The sequence below is a fragment of the Lutjanus erythropterus genome, chromosome 12 (genome assembly GCF_056507025.1).
Source record: "Lutjanus erythropterus isolate fLutEry1 chromosome 12, fLutEry1.hap2, whole genome shotgun sequence".
In the NCBI taxonomy this organism is placed as follows: domain Eukaryota; kingdom Metazoa; phylum Chordata; class Actinopteri; order Lutjaniformes; family Lutjanidae; genus Lutjanus; species Lutjanus erythropterus.
This window is the reverse complement of record NC_139328.1, coordinates 8752210-8768262: the sequence shown is the minus strand read 5'-3', so window position 1 is coordinate 8768262 and position 16053 is coordinate 8752210. Positions and strand designations below refer to the sequence as shown.

General features: G+C 41.8%; 1 protein-coding gene across 2 annotated transcripts; it reads left to right on the top strand.

The window, feature by feature from the left end:
- Positions 1–6374: 6374 nt before the first annotated feature.
- prss56 (serine protease 56) lies at positions 6375–15427 on the top strand. 2 transcript variants are annotated; one of them, XM_084732215.1, is made up of 14 exons: positions 6375–6668; positions 9348–9506; positions 9619–9873; positions 10011–10200; positions 10315–10423; positions 10661–10817; positions 10982–11124; positions 11223–11382; positions 11487–11675; positions 11770–11961; positions 12131–12330; positions 12583–13159; positions 13286–13392; positions 14331–15427. In XM_084732215.1, exons 1-14 carry the CDS (start codon positions 6569–6571, stop codon positions 14502–14504), a joined length of 2712 nt encoding a protein of 903 aa, XP_084588341.1. In that variant the 5' UTR covers positions 6375–6568; the 3' UTR covers positions 14505–15427. The 2 variants fall into 2 exon arrangements, with proteins under 2 accessions (XP_084588341.1, XP_084588340.1); XM_084732214.1 differs by lacking the exon at positions 6375–6668 and having other exon boundaries at positions 9352–9506.
- Positions 15428–16053: the final 626 nt, after the last annotated feature.

Below are 16053 nucleotides of genomic sequence, written 5' to 3'. Positions count from 1 at the left end.
TTGGGTGGCAATGCACCCATGTTCTGCAGTCAATCTGTTGCAATATTAAATATGATTCTACATATATAATTGTGCCCTCTGCAGTCCTGCTATAAAGTATATTTATATATAACAAGCATGTAGTTGGCTCATTCTGTTTCTGTTCTTTGTTAGTCTGATATCAAACTGAACTGTCAACTTGCTGCACTTCATATTCAGAGAAACAGTCAACTCAGTGGAGTGAGCAGATTCAAAGGTCTGGACCGCAGGTGGTTTATTATGGCTGGAGGTGCAAAGAGTGTGAGGCTGTTTCTCCACCAGCAGGTAGAGGTTGTTCAAGAAGGCCATCCTTAACATGCTGCAGCACACCGAGAGGCCGACCTCCGTCCCTGCAGGTGAGGTGCATCCACCTGCAGATGTAGAGTCGTTCCAATACATCTACCAAACAAAGTCTGAAAGAGCAAAAGGACAGAGGAGGATGTGGCCAATCAGGAGATAATTTGCAGGTTTTCACCCCTCCAACTTTAAAGGTCAAAGATTCAGTCTCCCAGTAGGACTAACCATCAAACAATTCATTCTGGGTAGAGGGCTCACCCCATGTTGTGGCTGGGCTGAGGACACAGACAACCCTTCTTTTTGTTCATGAACAAAAATTAACATTACCTCACAAACTCTCTTGCAAATTTAGGTTTAATTTAATATAAAACAGCTTTAATTTATTCATGCAACTTGTGATTTGAAGCGCTTCTATTCAATCAAAATACAACAAGACAAAGGGCCTGTGTAGATGATTTATTATCATTATTTTAATTATTATAAACTTAATCACCCACATCACCATTATCACTCCATTTAGGTAAAGTGGATGTTTCATTATTGAACAGTTGGTGGTTAATGTGCATTTAATGGCAGTTAATGTGATTGTTGAGGTCATAATAGATCTAATTAACAACATGTCTAACAATGACCCAATACAGGCCTGTGCAGACGAGCTGCTTCTGCTTGACTATTGTCAGGGGGTTCAAGTGTCTGTCTGTGCTGAAATGTTGGGAACCTCTTCTCTCTCTTGCGTACCCCACTGACCTAGATTTCAATTGTTTTCTGCCTGAGACAATGGGAGAAATGGTTTCATAACTGAACACAATACCTGGGTGTTATTCAACACGATTGTTGTTAAGGTTCTCATTGTGGTGTGATTTTGTGCTGAGCATTGTGTGTTTTCTTTATGTAACCTGCTCGAGCAGCCAGCCGGTGACTGTGAGCCTGTGCACCCCACAATAAATCTCTTCTAGACGCTTCAACAGATCATTGTGCATTCACACGAGTTTCTGCAGCCCAGATAGTCTATCACTGCTGTCTCAAACACACGCACACTTCTCCCTTTGGTTTTAACAATCTTTACCGCATAAAATTTAATTTGCCTAAAACATATTTAATTGTTTTAACTTGAGCGACAGATAGTGGCTGACTAAAAATTGAGAGCAGCTGTCATTACTGCTGTCTGGATGTGCTACTGGAGTAATAACCACGATACTGTGTCGTGTAAACACCTTATCCAGGTTACTGAACATACTATTGGTGCAAAACTGAGTGGTTGCCATGGTGACAGATCAAGATACAACTGCACAGGCGTGGGGAGTAATGGATTACATGTAACGGGACGTCGTAATCAGTATACAAAATAAGGAATTGCATTACAGTTGCAGAAAAAAAAAAAACTGATTAGTTTCATTTAGCAAAACTCACTCATGACATCACACTGGGCTCAGTGAAATCATAGGTAATGTTAAAGTCAAATCATAGCCTCTGGTGAAAAAATGCTTCACTGGATATAAATTTTGTCGTTATTTTGTCTTTAAATCAGCAACATCACAGCACAGTGAAGTCCTGCCTTCAGCTGTGTAAATGCTGTTATCATCTGAGAACTCAGCTAATTAAAATACACATTTACAGGTAAGACCAAGTGCTGACATGAGCTACACAGACATTCACTTATCTAGCTAATCTGTCAATACTGTCAATACTTCAGCTACTGAAAAATATTCAGGGACTGTAGGTGGTGACGCTGGTGACCAGGATGGTGTGAGGATGAAAACAGAAGCTTCAAACCAGAATAAGTTTGTGTTATTTTACTTGTATGTATAGCATACTTAACAAAGTGTATTTAAATGCTCATAATTACCACTATTAATCTAAATATGCAGCTGGATAAGCAATTAATACATCTAAGAACAATCATAAAGCATTATATTAAGCTAAACAATTTCACCATTTGGTGTTGAGGTAAACCAAAAGTAACAGACAAGTAACAAAAGTTACACTACTTTAATATTGAGATACTTGGATCAGGTTACTGACTACTTTCTTTTATTTACATAAGGCATTAGCAGGGATCAATGTTAATGTTTTGGGTTCATACCCTTGTGAAAACCATGTATCTCCAGATTTGGTGATTATAAGTGTGAATATATTTGTGATAAACTGAAGGGTTAAGTGTTTGATCAAGTGATTAAGTGAAGCTAAAGAAGCTGTTTAAAACAATGCAATGTCACAAAGCTGCAAACAGGGCTGTTGTTTTGTTTTATTTTTATGAAAAACTGCCTTTTTAGAGATACGTGGTTCTCACAGGACAGCAGGGTTACACAATATGGTAAAAAGAAAAAAAAGTCATTGTGATTTTTTTTGACTGATACGATTAATGGGAATTATCATTTTTGCATAACAATTTTCATATTTACTGGAAAAAAGTAAATCATTATAACATGAAATTTTATTGGGGTCTCAACCAAACAAACATGTTTTCTTTAATCTGGAGAACGAGATTTTGAAGTCAGGGCATCTCTGCAGCACTACAGTACCTCATTATATCACTGTTTTTCCTTTTTTCTTTTTCAAAAGATTGCAATTTGGCTCTGATTCTGCAATTTGGATATTGTGCATGGTCATATGGTGAAGCAGCCCTACAGGACAGTGATGCTACAGACATATGATCTTATAGAAAATAACATTACTGTAGATTAACATAACAGAATATAAAGTTATTTAAATGATCTTAAACAGGCAAGTTAAAAATCTACAGCAGTAAAACACAACATAGACATTAATACAGCAATAATATAAAAGTGCAAAAACATCATATTTCATAGTAAAAAACTGACAGGGACCATTTTACTGCAGAGTAAATAGTTTTATTCTGATATTTTAACTACATCTAGCTGCTAATACATAGTTTGCTTTTACTGAAGTTTTTACACCACTGCACTAATGCATGCACAAGTTTAGATTATATACAAAAGATTTACAGCTGCCTAAGATGTAGCCAAAAATGTAAAATATAATGTGTGTTCAATCATTGGACCAACAGCATTAATGATTAAATATAGCAACTGCTGGAGAAGTTAGTCAGTTGATAAAGTGGAACATCAGCGTTTTTAGAGCTAGAAACAGGCAGGCGGAGGATGAAAGAGAGGCAGAGTGCTCCACGCTCGGTGGAGAGATGAAGGAAGAGTGAGCAGAAGGCAAATTAATCAAAGGACATCAAAGGCAAATGAATTGAGGGAGGGAAGGAATGAAAGAGTGCCGCCCGTTTGTCCCATGCCATTCCCGCTCCGCTCCGCCTGAGCTTGCTCTCAGATCTCAGGACCATTGTGCCGCACGGGTGCATGGAGGGGGCTGGGGCACAATGCACACAACAAAACATACACACACACACATACACACACTAACAAATGTCTGAAAGCAAGACTTGAAAAGGAATACTTTTCTATCATGCCTAATTCTGACTTTTCATCCTCTTTATACCCTCCTCATCCTTGCATATGTGCGCTTTCTTGCAGCTTTTTCACCGTCAAAACATTTGAATTGGCTGCACAAACTTTGAGACATAAACACACAGTCACACACACTCTCTAACACGTACTGTATGTTGTTGTCAGTGTGAACTCTGCTGTCGGTGCTGGCTTGTGGCAGCAGTGGTCGGCGCTCTTTGATAATGCCCTGCTCGATTCGGCCGCCACTCTTTTTATCGTTCGGCCAGTTAGTTGGCTCAAAGTTGACTCCAATTTGTGCTCCTCGTTTGGGTTACTGGTCCTCGGCACAGACGTCTTTCTGTGCCCACGTAGACTGAGACCGTGTCCCTGTCTGTTGCCTGTGAATGTACAGAACATTTTGTTTAGATCGGTTTTATACTTGGATCACTCCCTGCTGACAGTTTTACTCTCCGGTCCTATAACAGCAGTACACACATCAGAATTTTTATAAAAATAATAAGAATCACAACTAGATTTTGTGTTGTGGAAAAGTAAAAAATGCTCTTAAATATCTTTATGACACATGACATATCACCAGCTCTTGCATGCTTGTGATATATGTCTGTTTTGTTAGTATGCTTAAAGTACTTTTCCTTCTTTAAAATCAGGGTACATAAGCAGATGACCTTTATTGTCTGGCACACACAGAAGCAACTGTTTTGTTTCAATGCAGTGATTGTACAAAGCATAAAAAACAATCTCTCTTTGCTGCAGAAAGCCAAGTGAACTGCACATTCATGCCTCAGTTTGCAGAAAGTTTTAAAAAGTTAAGTTTTACTGTGTCTCTCCTAAATCAGCATTTGTCTTCATACATAAAATCTAACAAACTGGATGAGATCTTAGCTTTTAGTTACAGCCAGCTCTATTAAAAAGGGGGTGGTCATAATTCTTTACACATTCATTGCAATATTTTTTTTACAGGGGCACAGGGTTCAACATTAACCATTGCTCAATGGTCCATGGACACAAAAACTTACCCTGTGGCTACTAAATTTTGTCCGTGTACTGCAAGCCTTCGTTAGCCAGATGCGACAGTCCCCAAACATCCTGATTCATTCCTGCCAGTTCATTCACCTTTGTACAAAAACAAATGGTACTTGGCCTGATTAGCTACTGATATGTCAGAGCTTCTGAAGTATGGATTTACAAAGCCTACTCACACTGCTAATTCAATCCTTATAAAAGAAACAGAAACACAAAATGTGGACTATGAAAAAAAGAAACAGCAACAAAAATTTGGGAGTGAATGGAAGCAGAGTTTAAGTGGCCAGAAACTGAAACATCTAAGGATGTAATGTACTGCAGTGTGCCGCCAGTTTCCTTAATTAGCAAAGAATTCGAAATGGGAAAACATGAGGCTGTGTTAAGTTGCCTTTTCTGTATTGTTTTTATATTAAGTTTACATTTGGGTCACCATCAATATACTTTGGACACCAAATTTCAGGGCCTGGTGGCCTGTGGGGCTCATGCTTAAAAAGTTGCATCCCACATAATGTTACTATTTTAGTTATAAATCTTAAAGGTGACAAGCTTTGATAACCAGATGATTCAGATTTAGACACATATCAGCTCATGTGATCTGTGAAATTTTCATTTTTTTTGTAAAAGCAATACAAATGTGTTTTAGTTTAATCAGTTAGATATACATTATCTCTATAATAATACAGACTCACATTTTGTCTGAAAGTCAGTATGTCAGTTTTAATTTTGTTTCAGCAGGTGCGGTGACAAGACACATCCAAAAAGTTGACAAGAAATGCAAGATGCTTAAACAAAACAAATGTTTTGATTTGCTCAAAGAATGAATTCTTCTACGTTAAAAATACACCGTGTCCATGAGCACTTTTTTACTGTATCTTTATGTAACAAAAGCAGAGTTCAGCAGAGAAAGACAAAAGTGATGTGAACTGACAATATTTTAATGGGGGGGATAAAAGACTGTAAGTGATCAATGGAGGCGGCGGCCAAGTGATGCCCGGGGGACGGCTTTGATGTGGGCATCCTCAGAGGGATGCCGGGGACAATGCCCTCTTTGAGGGGCATGCAGAATGGCAGACACTTCCCTCTCTGTCACTCTCTCACACTCAACCTCCCCTCCATCTCCTGCTCGCCGCGCTCAGCGCTGTGGTTCTGTGGTTCAGACGCTCGTCGACGTCCCTCTCTGGCGCTCTACATTCCTCTACTCCAGTGTCACATCAGCCCATATCCTTATCTGCATAACTTTCTCCCTCTTCCTCTCACATTAATTAATTCAAACAACACCCCCTTCCCTGCCGCCCAGCCAATCACTCCGCCTTCCCGTTCCTCCCCCCCTCCCTATCTGTATCTCTCTCTCCCTCCCTCTGTCTCCTTTCATAGAACCAAACCTCTTTGTGATGTCCAGCCTTGGCAAGTTGCGCCCGATTTGCTGTCACAGTCTTAATGAATTCATCTGTTTGTGTATTGGCCATGGGAGCATTTCTCCCTCCTCCCTCCCTCTCTCTTTCCTCTCCTCCCCCCTCTCCTCTCTTACTGGTGTTCCCCTGGGGACTCTATATATACCAGGGACCACTCCAGGCACCTATTGTTCCTCTAAGTAAACTTACAGACAGATGCCCTGCAGCACAGTGTGGGAGAGAGCCCAGAGAGTCAGGAGGAGGGAGACAGTTAGCAGAGAGCAACCAGACAACAAGGACCTGGAAACACTGCAGGCTAGCCTCCTCATCTCCAGCACCTCTGCATCCTCATCCTGCCCGTCTGCTTGTTGTCACTGTGGAGTGGAGGTCTGATGTTCTGACAACATGCTGCTGCTCATATCACTGTTGCTCGTGGGACTCGACTGCTTGCTGGGAGCCCCGACAGGACGAGAGGTCTACAGGATGCCCCAGAGTGCGCTTAAAGGTAATTTTTCTAAAAGTTACACTACTTCGTGTTCAACTTTATTTGTCCCTTAAGGGCAATTGTTTTGCAGTACAAGTACAACATAAAAACACACATGAAATGACAATGGTAAAAGTAAGAGTAAGGGTATAGATGAGATAGGTAACTAGATTTTTATTGTTTCTAAATTATGGTAATATATGTTAAGAGTAGTGCCAACAACAGTAGCTGTCAGTGACTATAGAAGACTGATTACTGCATGAGAGTTCCTCAGAGCTAACTAATTTAAAACTACTCAGGGAAATAATCAGTACTTGACAATCTCCTGCACAATCAATTTAAATATTATCGAAACTGCAAAGAGTGCAATGTCCAAATCACAGAAGCTGCAATTTATTGATAAAGGTAAAAATGTGTGACAAAATAACATGATAACGAAGTACTGTAGTGCTGCAGAGATGGCCTGGCCTAAAATGTTTTGTTCTCCGGATGTAAGAAAACATGTCTGTTTGGTACAGACACCAACAAATGCCAAATCATGTTGGTGTGTTTTTTTTTCAGTGAAAATAAAAATGATGAAAATTCACACCAATTGTTAATCCTACTGCACAATATCTGTTGAAATAATTCACCATATCTTGCAGCCACAGTTAAGAGTAGTGACAGCAGTATCTGTCAGTGCATGACGTTCCTCAGAACTGTAACTAACTAATTAAAAATTGCTTGGGGAAATATACAGTAGACGATAGACTTGACAAATCTTCATGCTTTTCATTTAATGCATCATAGAGAAATCCCTGCAAACCAACACTGGTGATGCTTCAAAAGTGTTAATGTCTCTCTAAGACTTAAGCAGACAACATCTGGTGATCCCAGTGAAATAGCTCAGTGCTATAAGCTCAAATTTGAAAGTGTCACTGACACAGCCGACACATATACAAATTCTACTTTTTATAGGTCTGTTAGGTTATTTAAGTTGTATGATTGCTGATATGCTCAGATACATCCAGTACACAGTGCACTTTAGTGTTTTGCTGATGAGCAGCAAGCGGCAAACCTTAAAATATGTAATACAACACATTTTATCACACTGTGCATTTCTTCAGAGAAGTAAAAAATAGGAATATCATCACTTGCATGTGTTTGTCTTCTTTAGCCTTCATTTCTTGGGCAGGCTCATCACAGAGTTTCTCTTAAAGGTTTTCAGGCATAGAGCAGTTTTAAATACCTATAATACTTTATTCAGTACATTTCCTCCTGGACAACTTGTCAGGCTCACACATTTCTCTTGCTTTAATCCCTGGCTCCTGCAGAGAAACTTGTTCAATCCTCACAGTGCTGAGGGACCTCTGGCCCTCTCTAGTTGAAGTGCTGAGTATAGCAGAGCCTCCATACAAACGGCTGGTGATGGCAGTGTGTGTTTGGAGTGTTTAGAACAAGGGACTCGGGGTCCCAGCCGCCCCGGGGCTGCTAGCCCGTGCCCCTACGGCCTGTCCCTGCCCGCCAGCCTCTGCCAGCTCGGCCCTGGCCTTCTAATTAAGTCTTCAATCAGCATTGTTGTTGTTAGTGGCCTATCCTGTGATGTGGTGCGGCACAGAGGGGGGCTGCCGGGTCGGCGGCCCGATTGATGTGTGTCTGCAGAAGCCTCACCAGCGCGCTGAGCGTGAGCTAGCTTCCCTAACACGCTGCCAATGAGCTCAAAGAGCAGCATGAGAAAAAGGGGGCTACTCACACACATACCAGAAAACTGCACCAGTTCAATCGAACGCTCACATACACACATCATGTTCCCACAGAAAATGACATGTAACAACCTGGGCGTCCCTCTGTTAGCCTGTTACCACATTTTTCCCTGCAAAAGTCTGGTAATTTTGTCAGAATTCAATAAATATACATGTATTCATCAAAAATCTGAGACGTGCTACCAGTCCAGTTTACCAACACTGTTCTTTTGAGACCACCATTAACGTCAAAGTTTTTGTTTTTGGTACACATTGCAGAATTTTGGAGATATCTGTCATGCAGATGTCTGCCATCTCTTCAGTATATTAGAACTAGATGACACTCAGCTTGTGGTGCATAAGCATCGTTAATACCTTTGAAAAATTTAACAGCAATGTCTCTCTCCAGAAATCACGCCTGGTTATTCAAAATAATCCACAGACCTTGTTGCGAGCAGTTTCATGTAGGAACTATTTTCTTTCTGCAAGAAGAAGCATCAAACTGCTTGCAACAAGGTTGGATTATCTTGAGTAAGTGGGTCATGATTTCTGGAAAGAGACGTTGCTGTTTTCAAATATTTCTTTGTTTTTGGTGTTTTCAGCAGCACAAGCCGAGCACCATTGAATCCCTTTATGTTTGAATGAAGGCAGACATCTCTATGGCGGATACCTCAAAAACTCTGCAGATCACACCAGAACAATCTAGATGAAAAAACAGCATGACATGTAAGAGGATGAATATGTATTTTTAATTTTGGTATAAACTGTCCTTTTTAGTAGCTGTAACCAAGATATGTACTGACCAGGACAGCTGTAATGGAGACATTACCACAAACTGAACTCTTACAATATATCTACATATCAGACTGTCCAATATATTGGTCTGGCTCAGTTTATCCTCTTCTTCATCCCTAGCTTGTCTCACAACTTAATGCATTTTGACTTCTTTAATTTTCTTTCTTGCTGTCCTCTCCTGCAGCTCTGTCTGATCGTGGCACTGTGGTTCTAGAGGCCGCCATGACTAGCGCCCTGTCTGCTCTCGAGCGTGCGTCCTCTGAGAGGAGTCGGGCTGAGGCAGGCTGTCGGGGCTGTGTGCCCTGTTTGTTTCAGGACTGTGGACAGCTGACTGGCTCCTGCTGTAAGTAAAATATGACTCCTCTTGCCCTTTTTGAACATCCCCGTTCTGTATCACCAGTGACTGCTTTCCTGGCACGTCCATAACTATCATATGACCACCTCTCACCTTACAGCCTCGCCTGCCAGTGCCTTATCAGAGCCCAGCTGTGATGTGATCATGAAGGCCCAGAAGCTTCAGAATGAAGCTGAGCGGAGTTGGGCCCTGAGCCAGGCCTGTGCATACTATCAGCATCGCTGTCCACCTGGTGAAGTGGACAAGGAGACCTGCATCAGGATCATGGGTGAGAGCTGCAGCGCCCGTGTCCTTCAGTGCAGCCTGCTTAACACAATGCAGAACCTGGAACCTGCTACACAGACGCATGCACAGGGTGAGGGGACCTAAAGAAGTATTCAGTACAGATTATCTGTCAGTGAGAGGCTCATTTGCACACCTCCAACAGTCAGTGTCTAAAAAAAGATGATTTTCCTGCATCTTCTGACCGTTAGTGTCTCTCTGTCCCAGCAGCAGTCTGTGGTCAGAGGTCGTCCACGGTGCAAAACATCACACAGCCTCGCTCCCGGATTGTGGGCGGCTCTCCGGCTCCTCCAGGCAGCTGGCCCTGGCTGGTCAATCTCCAGCTAGATGGTGGCCTGATGTGTGGAGGGGTTCTGGTGGACAGCTCCTGGGTGGTCACTGCTGCTCACTGTTTTGCCGGGTGAGTTTGCATCACTGTTTTCTGCAACTATAATAACAGCTTTGATTTGTCTGCAGCATGTGAGATGATTTTCTCTCCCCTCAGTAACAGTTTGTCTTGCTTTGCCCTCTGCAGCAGCCGCAGTGAGAGCTACTGGACCGCCGTGGTGGGGGAGTTTGACATCACCAAGACTGACCCTGATGAGCAGGTTCTCAAAGTCAACCGCATCATCCCTCATCCTAAGGTAACAATCCAATATTATTTTCAATATATAGTGGGACAGAGACAGTTAGGCATGCAACTAACCATTATTTTCATTATCGATTAATCTGTTGATTATTTTCTCAATTAATCCATTACTTGTTTGGTCTAAAAAATGTCAGAGAATACAGTGTTATCCCTCCCTTCACATCTCCATGTCCAACAAATCAACCTGTTTTTCAGTCACTTTAATCCATCAAACTTTCTTCCCCTGCCACAGTTCAACCCAAAGACGTTTAACAACGATATCGCTCTGGTGGAGCTGACGTCCCCAGTGGTCCTGTCCAACCGTGTCACTCCGGTGTGTCTCCCCTCTGGCATGGAGCCCCCTACTGGCAGTCCGTGTCTGGTGGCAGGCTGGGGCTCCCTCTATGAGGGTGAGTGGGAGATAATTGACATGGATTTTCACTTTAGAGGTATTTATAGCATAGTTTTCTGCACACAAGCTTAACTGCTTTTTGTTTCCTTTTTGAGAGACGCTTAGTTTGGAAATCTGTCTGCTCATATAACATGATTCATTTCTGTGTATTCTTCCTTACAGATGGTCCATCTGCTGATGTGGTGATGGAGGCCAAAGTCCCTCTGTTGCCTCAGAGCACTTGTAAGAGTGCTCTTGGCAAAGAACTGGTCACCAATACTATGCTGTGTGCAGGATATCTCTCCGGTGGCATTGACTCCTGTCAGGTGAGAACTGTCTTGCCTTTAATCCACTTTTGTTTCTGATCATTTTAGCACCAGATTATCAGTTTTTTAAACTTTGCGGGATTTTCTATCACCTGTAGGGAGATTCTGGAGGCCCCCTGATCTACCAGGACAGAATTTCTGGTCGCTTTCAACTCTATGGCATCACCTCATGGGGAGACGGCTGTGGAGAGAAGGGAAAGCCAGGAGTTTACACAAGAGTGTCTGCTTTCTCAGACTGGATTCAGGCCGAGATACAAAGTGAGTTTCAAGCAGCAATAAAACAGCACAGACACTGAAATGTTTGTGGCAAAAGTTAAGCTTTAACATGCTATCAATACTATATTCTGTGTGCATCTTTATAGAGTCGTTTGGAAGCAGGGAGCCAACATGTCCGGAGCTTCTGAAGACAACAGAAATGACAGAGGAGGAACAGAGGTCAGAGTTCAGCTCGCTCTGTCGCTTCTACACCCTGACCTGCCCCCCTGGTCAGCCTGCTAGCGCCTGCAGCAGAATGGCTGAGGACAAGTGCCTCACCCGCTTCAAGAAATGTCGTGAGTACTCTTATTCAAAACCTTGATGAATGTGGAACCACTCTTTATGTTGCTGGAGAGGTTTCTGATCTGTTGTTCGTTCTCTGCCACCTAGAGCTGCGTTCGTTCCTGCAGACCCTGCTGGACTTGCTCCAGAGGGCCGAGGACTACATCAGGGACAAAGTCGACTTGACCTTCTTCACACAGACTTTGCCTCAGCTGGTGGAGCACATCTACAGCACAGCTTTCGCCCATACCAGAGAGAGGAGGGACCTGGGCCTGAGCCATGGTCTCACACAGATTAAAGGTACATGATTGACAGATGATGTCCTTCCTTCTGTTCCAGCTTGAAATGTAAAGATAACCATGCAAACATTCATTTTATTCCTGCAGTGTTTGCAGAACAAAGTGTGCATTTGCGCATTAAGAAATTGTGTAATTGTTCGCTGTTGTAACAGGTGTTTTATTACTTGCAGAACAGCTAGGTGGAGCTGTGGTGCCAACAGAGCAGGGTCCTTCTCCAGCTCCTCCAGCCTTATTCAGAGAGGTGGGACCCTCGGTGGATGACTGGGAGAAATACCTGAGAAATGTGGCCGAAGACCTGGACAAACACAGCGGCACATCCACCGAATCCTCCTCCACACCAACAAGACTGGAAGACAAGCTTTTCTTACAGGTAGATCCTGGTATTCTCTAAACTCCAACAAAGTCTGATGTTTGACTGTTCAAATATCATTTAAAAAGCAGACAACTATTTAAATCAGTAATTGTTTAAAAGTGAGGTTTAGTGAATCAGTTTTAATATTAAACAATCTGGAATACAAGCAACTGAAGCAGATGCAGACACAGCAATTAAGTATCAGGTTCTGATCTGGATTTATTGAAGCTTAACTTAATATCCAACTCTATTTTTATGTGCTATCTCCAGACACAAGACTCCTCAGTGCATCAGCTGGAGGGAGAATTTCGATCTGTTATCTCAGCTCTGCGTTCCAAATTGGACTCCAGAGCTGCTCCCCCAATCCTGCACTTGGACAGAGTCCAGGAGGAGTCTCCCAAAAGTCCCCCTTCTCCTACTTCTTCCACCGGAGCACCAGTCCACTCCAGCCCCTCTTCCTCCTCCTCCTCACAGGAATCCCAGCAGCCTTGGTCACTTCTATCAGCCCTGATGAGCGAAATTCAGAAAATAAGGACACAGGATGAAACTGTGACAGACGACGTGTCACAAAGTGAAACCTCCTCCAATAGAGACGCTTCTCCTGACATTGACTGGAGCGCCACCTCAGAGGATTTTACTTTTGTCGGGACTGGAGACAGAACAGAATTAAAATCTTCAGCGTTTCCCCTTCCATCACAGTTTACAACTGTCGTTCAGCCGGTCACTGAGGGTGCTCACACAGAGACGACCGCTGACCCCAGACAAACCGCTGCAAAGACTTTAAGTCTCCACAGGAAGTACAGGAGTCTTCTCCGCAAGAGACAGATACCTGGGGCCAATGGAAAAAGTATGTGCCACACCCGGTTCTGACAAAACTCTCATTCAGTACCTTTACAAAATAATCCATCAAATATTTGTTCACATGTAAGTACTCTTTCTCAAATGAAGCATTTTTGTTTGTTTGTTTTTGTAGTTTGTCCTGAAGTGAGAGAGTCTTCACAGCAGGTCAGCCAAGTCAGAGACTCCTACAAATGGGTCTTAAACATCCCAAACAAGAACCTACGTATGAACTTCCAAGAGGTAAATTACCATTTAAGAAAAATTAAAGCAGAAATCTGTGATATATTTACTGTAATAGATCATAAAATGACCGTGGTATGCCATCAAAGATTGAGGAAACATGTTAAGTTGAAGTATTTTTCTCTGACACCGGTGCTACAGCCACGGTCAGGCCAGAATAAATGATTTTGTTTGCCTGTTTCACATTGATTTGATCACAAATAATCCCTTAGAAGGAGCAGATGTTTGTAATGGTTAAACTGAACAATGCCAGTGGAGTCTGGTAGGCAGTCACTGAACTGAAACAGTGTAGGACTCGTTAAGTTTAGTTTATTAGGATCCCCATTAGCTGTACAAATGCTGCCACTATTCTTCCTGGGGTCCGAACATGCAGAAAATTATACAATACATGCAGATAATACATACATTACAACATAAAAATTGGCGTTTGTTGTTGTCAATTTACAATGTCGCATGCGTCTTACTATTATTCATTGTACTGTTTGTGGCTTCAACTGGCTGTTTGGACTGCTGTGCTCATTTTTGCATCTGCAGTTATTACACATTGCTCCTTTAAAAGTCCAGTGTGTACGATTTAGAATGATTTATTGGCAGAATATGGAAAAAAAATGTATATAATATTCATAAGTATGTTTTCATTAGTGTTTAATCACATTTCGTTAGATTGAACCATTTATATCTACAGAGGGCGCAGCTGCTCTTCCATGGAGGCCACCACCATGTTTGTACAGTAGCCCAGAACAGACAAACTGAATTCTGGCTCTAGATGCAGCCTTTTGCAATTTTGCAAGTTTTTTCGATGGTGAGGTGACCGCTAGATGGGACTAAATCCTACACACTGGTCCTTTACGTAAATGTACACTGGTAAAAGAAACATTTTAAACACATGTATTAATCATTTCTCTGTCTCTCTCCTACCTTGCCCCGCTTTTGTTCAGGTTTTAGTTGATCTGAGCTCCAAGAACGATCGAGGACTTTACCAAGCCCGGGTTAGAGCTGTAGTGGGAGGACGACCTTTGACCTTCTACAGTCTCGTGGGCCTGGAGAATGAGTCATTCTACCGCAGCGTGCCGAGGATCATCGCTTTGGCACTGGAGGCACTCAAGACTTAACTTTATCCTAAAACAGTGAGTGAGAAAAATAAAAGAAAGACTCAGAAGAAAGACTCTCGAAAAGCACCAGAAACGCACATAAAACGCACACTCACACAAACCGAAAAGCATTGTTTTGTTTTTCCCCGCCAGAGAGCCTGACTTTGGCTCTAAATGAAAACACAACCATGAATGTATCAATCCAACTATCGACGACCCATCATGCCACAGGATTTTTTTTTTTTTTTTTTGTATGTGGTTGGAGACGCAGCCTTGTCTAACTTATGAATCTGTACAAAATGATAAGTTATTCATAATGTCTTTTGCAAAGGTTGAGCCTCTTGTGAAGCACACAGACTGTATATATTATTCATGTTCTTACCTTATTCTTATCATATTTATTTGTATAGAGCAAAGCATTTGTATTTTTGTAAAAAAAAGAAATAAATAAATCTATATATAAATAAAATTCTTATTAATGTTATGGCATGCTGTGTTGAATATTAATTTGTAGTTATGTAACTTGTGAGATATTTAAATTAGCTGACAGCTGCTAATCCTGCAGTATTTTGCTGCTGATGACCCAAACACACTCTCTCAAGACAGATCTCAGTGCTGATTGGTTCCTCTTGAGACCCCGGACTGACCTCAGTCCTCTGACCCTTAAAGGGGGCGCGTTCCTGTCAGCGCAGCAGCTGCTATGCCGTGGTGACCGATGCTGGACCTCCCACCTCCTCCTCGCTGTTCACTCCTCATTTCCAGGATGGGGAACTGTAACTGGACACAGAATTGGGCTGACCTTTTACATTCTCTTTAACGACCATCATGAGTCAGAGCAAACGAGAACTGTCGCTTGAGGAAGTGATGCAACAAGTGTTGACTTTTACCCAGCACCTTGCTGTGGTTGCCAGTTGTCAGCCAAATAAACCAAAGTTAAGAAACTCTTTCAGCTGTTCTAGCCTCATAAATATGTGGCTTACAACATATTTATAATATGAAAAGTCTTAAGAAATCCCAGTGGGTATGTAAAAATACTGAAATGATGATGCCACAGTTTCCTACTGTGTTCATGAGGGTTCAGATCTGTCCACAATGAACCAGAAACTGTTTTATATGAAACATGCAGCCGGATGCAGAACCGTGAATATACAAGAGGAAACTCTTAACCCTTCTGTGACTTACAATATCTTTGTGATGAAAACAAGTTTTACCTATAAACTAACATGTTTAAAGGTATAATACCAACACTTGATTAGTGCAAGTTTGGAGGTCTAAAAAATAAAAGTGCTGTTTTAAGTGATATTTAGATAACTTAATTTAAGCTAATCAATTGTTTATGGGCTATTGCAAATTTATGTTGCCTTGTACGAGTATACTAATATAGTGTTTTAAATTATTATTTTAGGAAGCAAAAAGTGGCACCAGCATATGGTTAAACAGCACCTTTGAATGAGCACTTGGTTATAGAGGAGTATTTATGAATAATATCAGGTTTTCTTTTGTAATTTGTGAGAGGATCACCCCTTTTTTCACACAAAAAAGCAATATGTTAGGATCATATTGAGGAGAT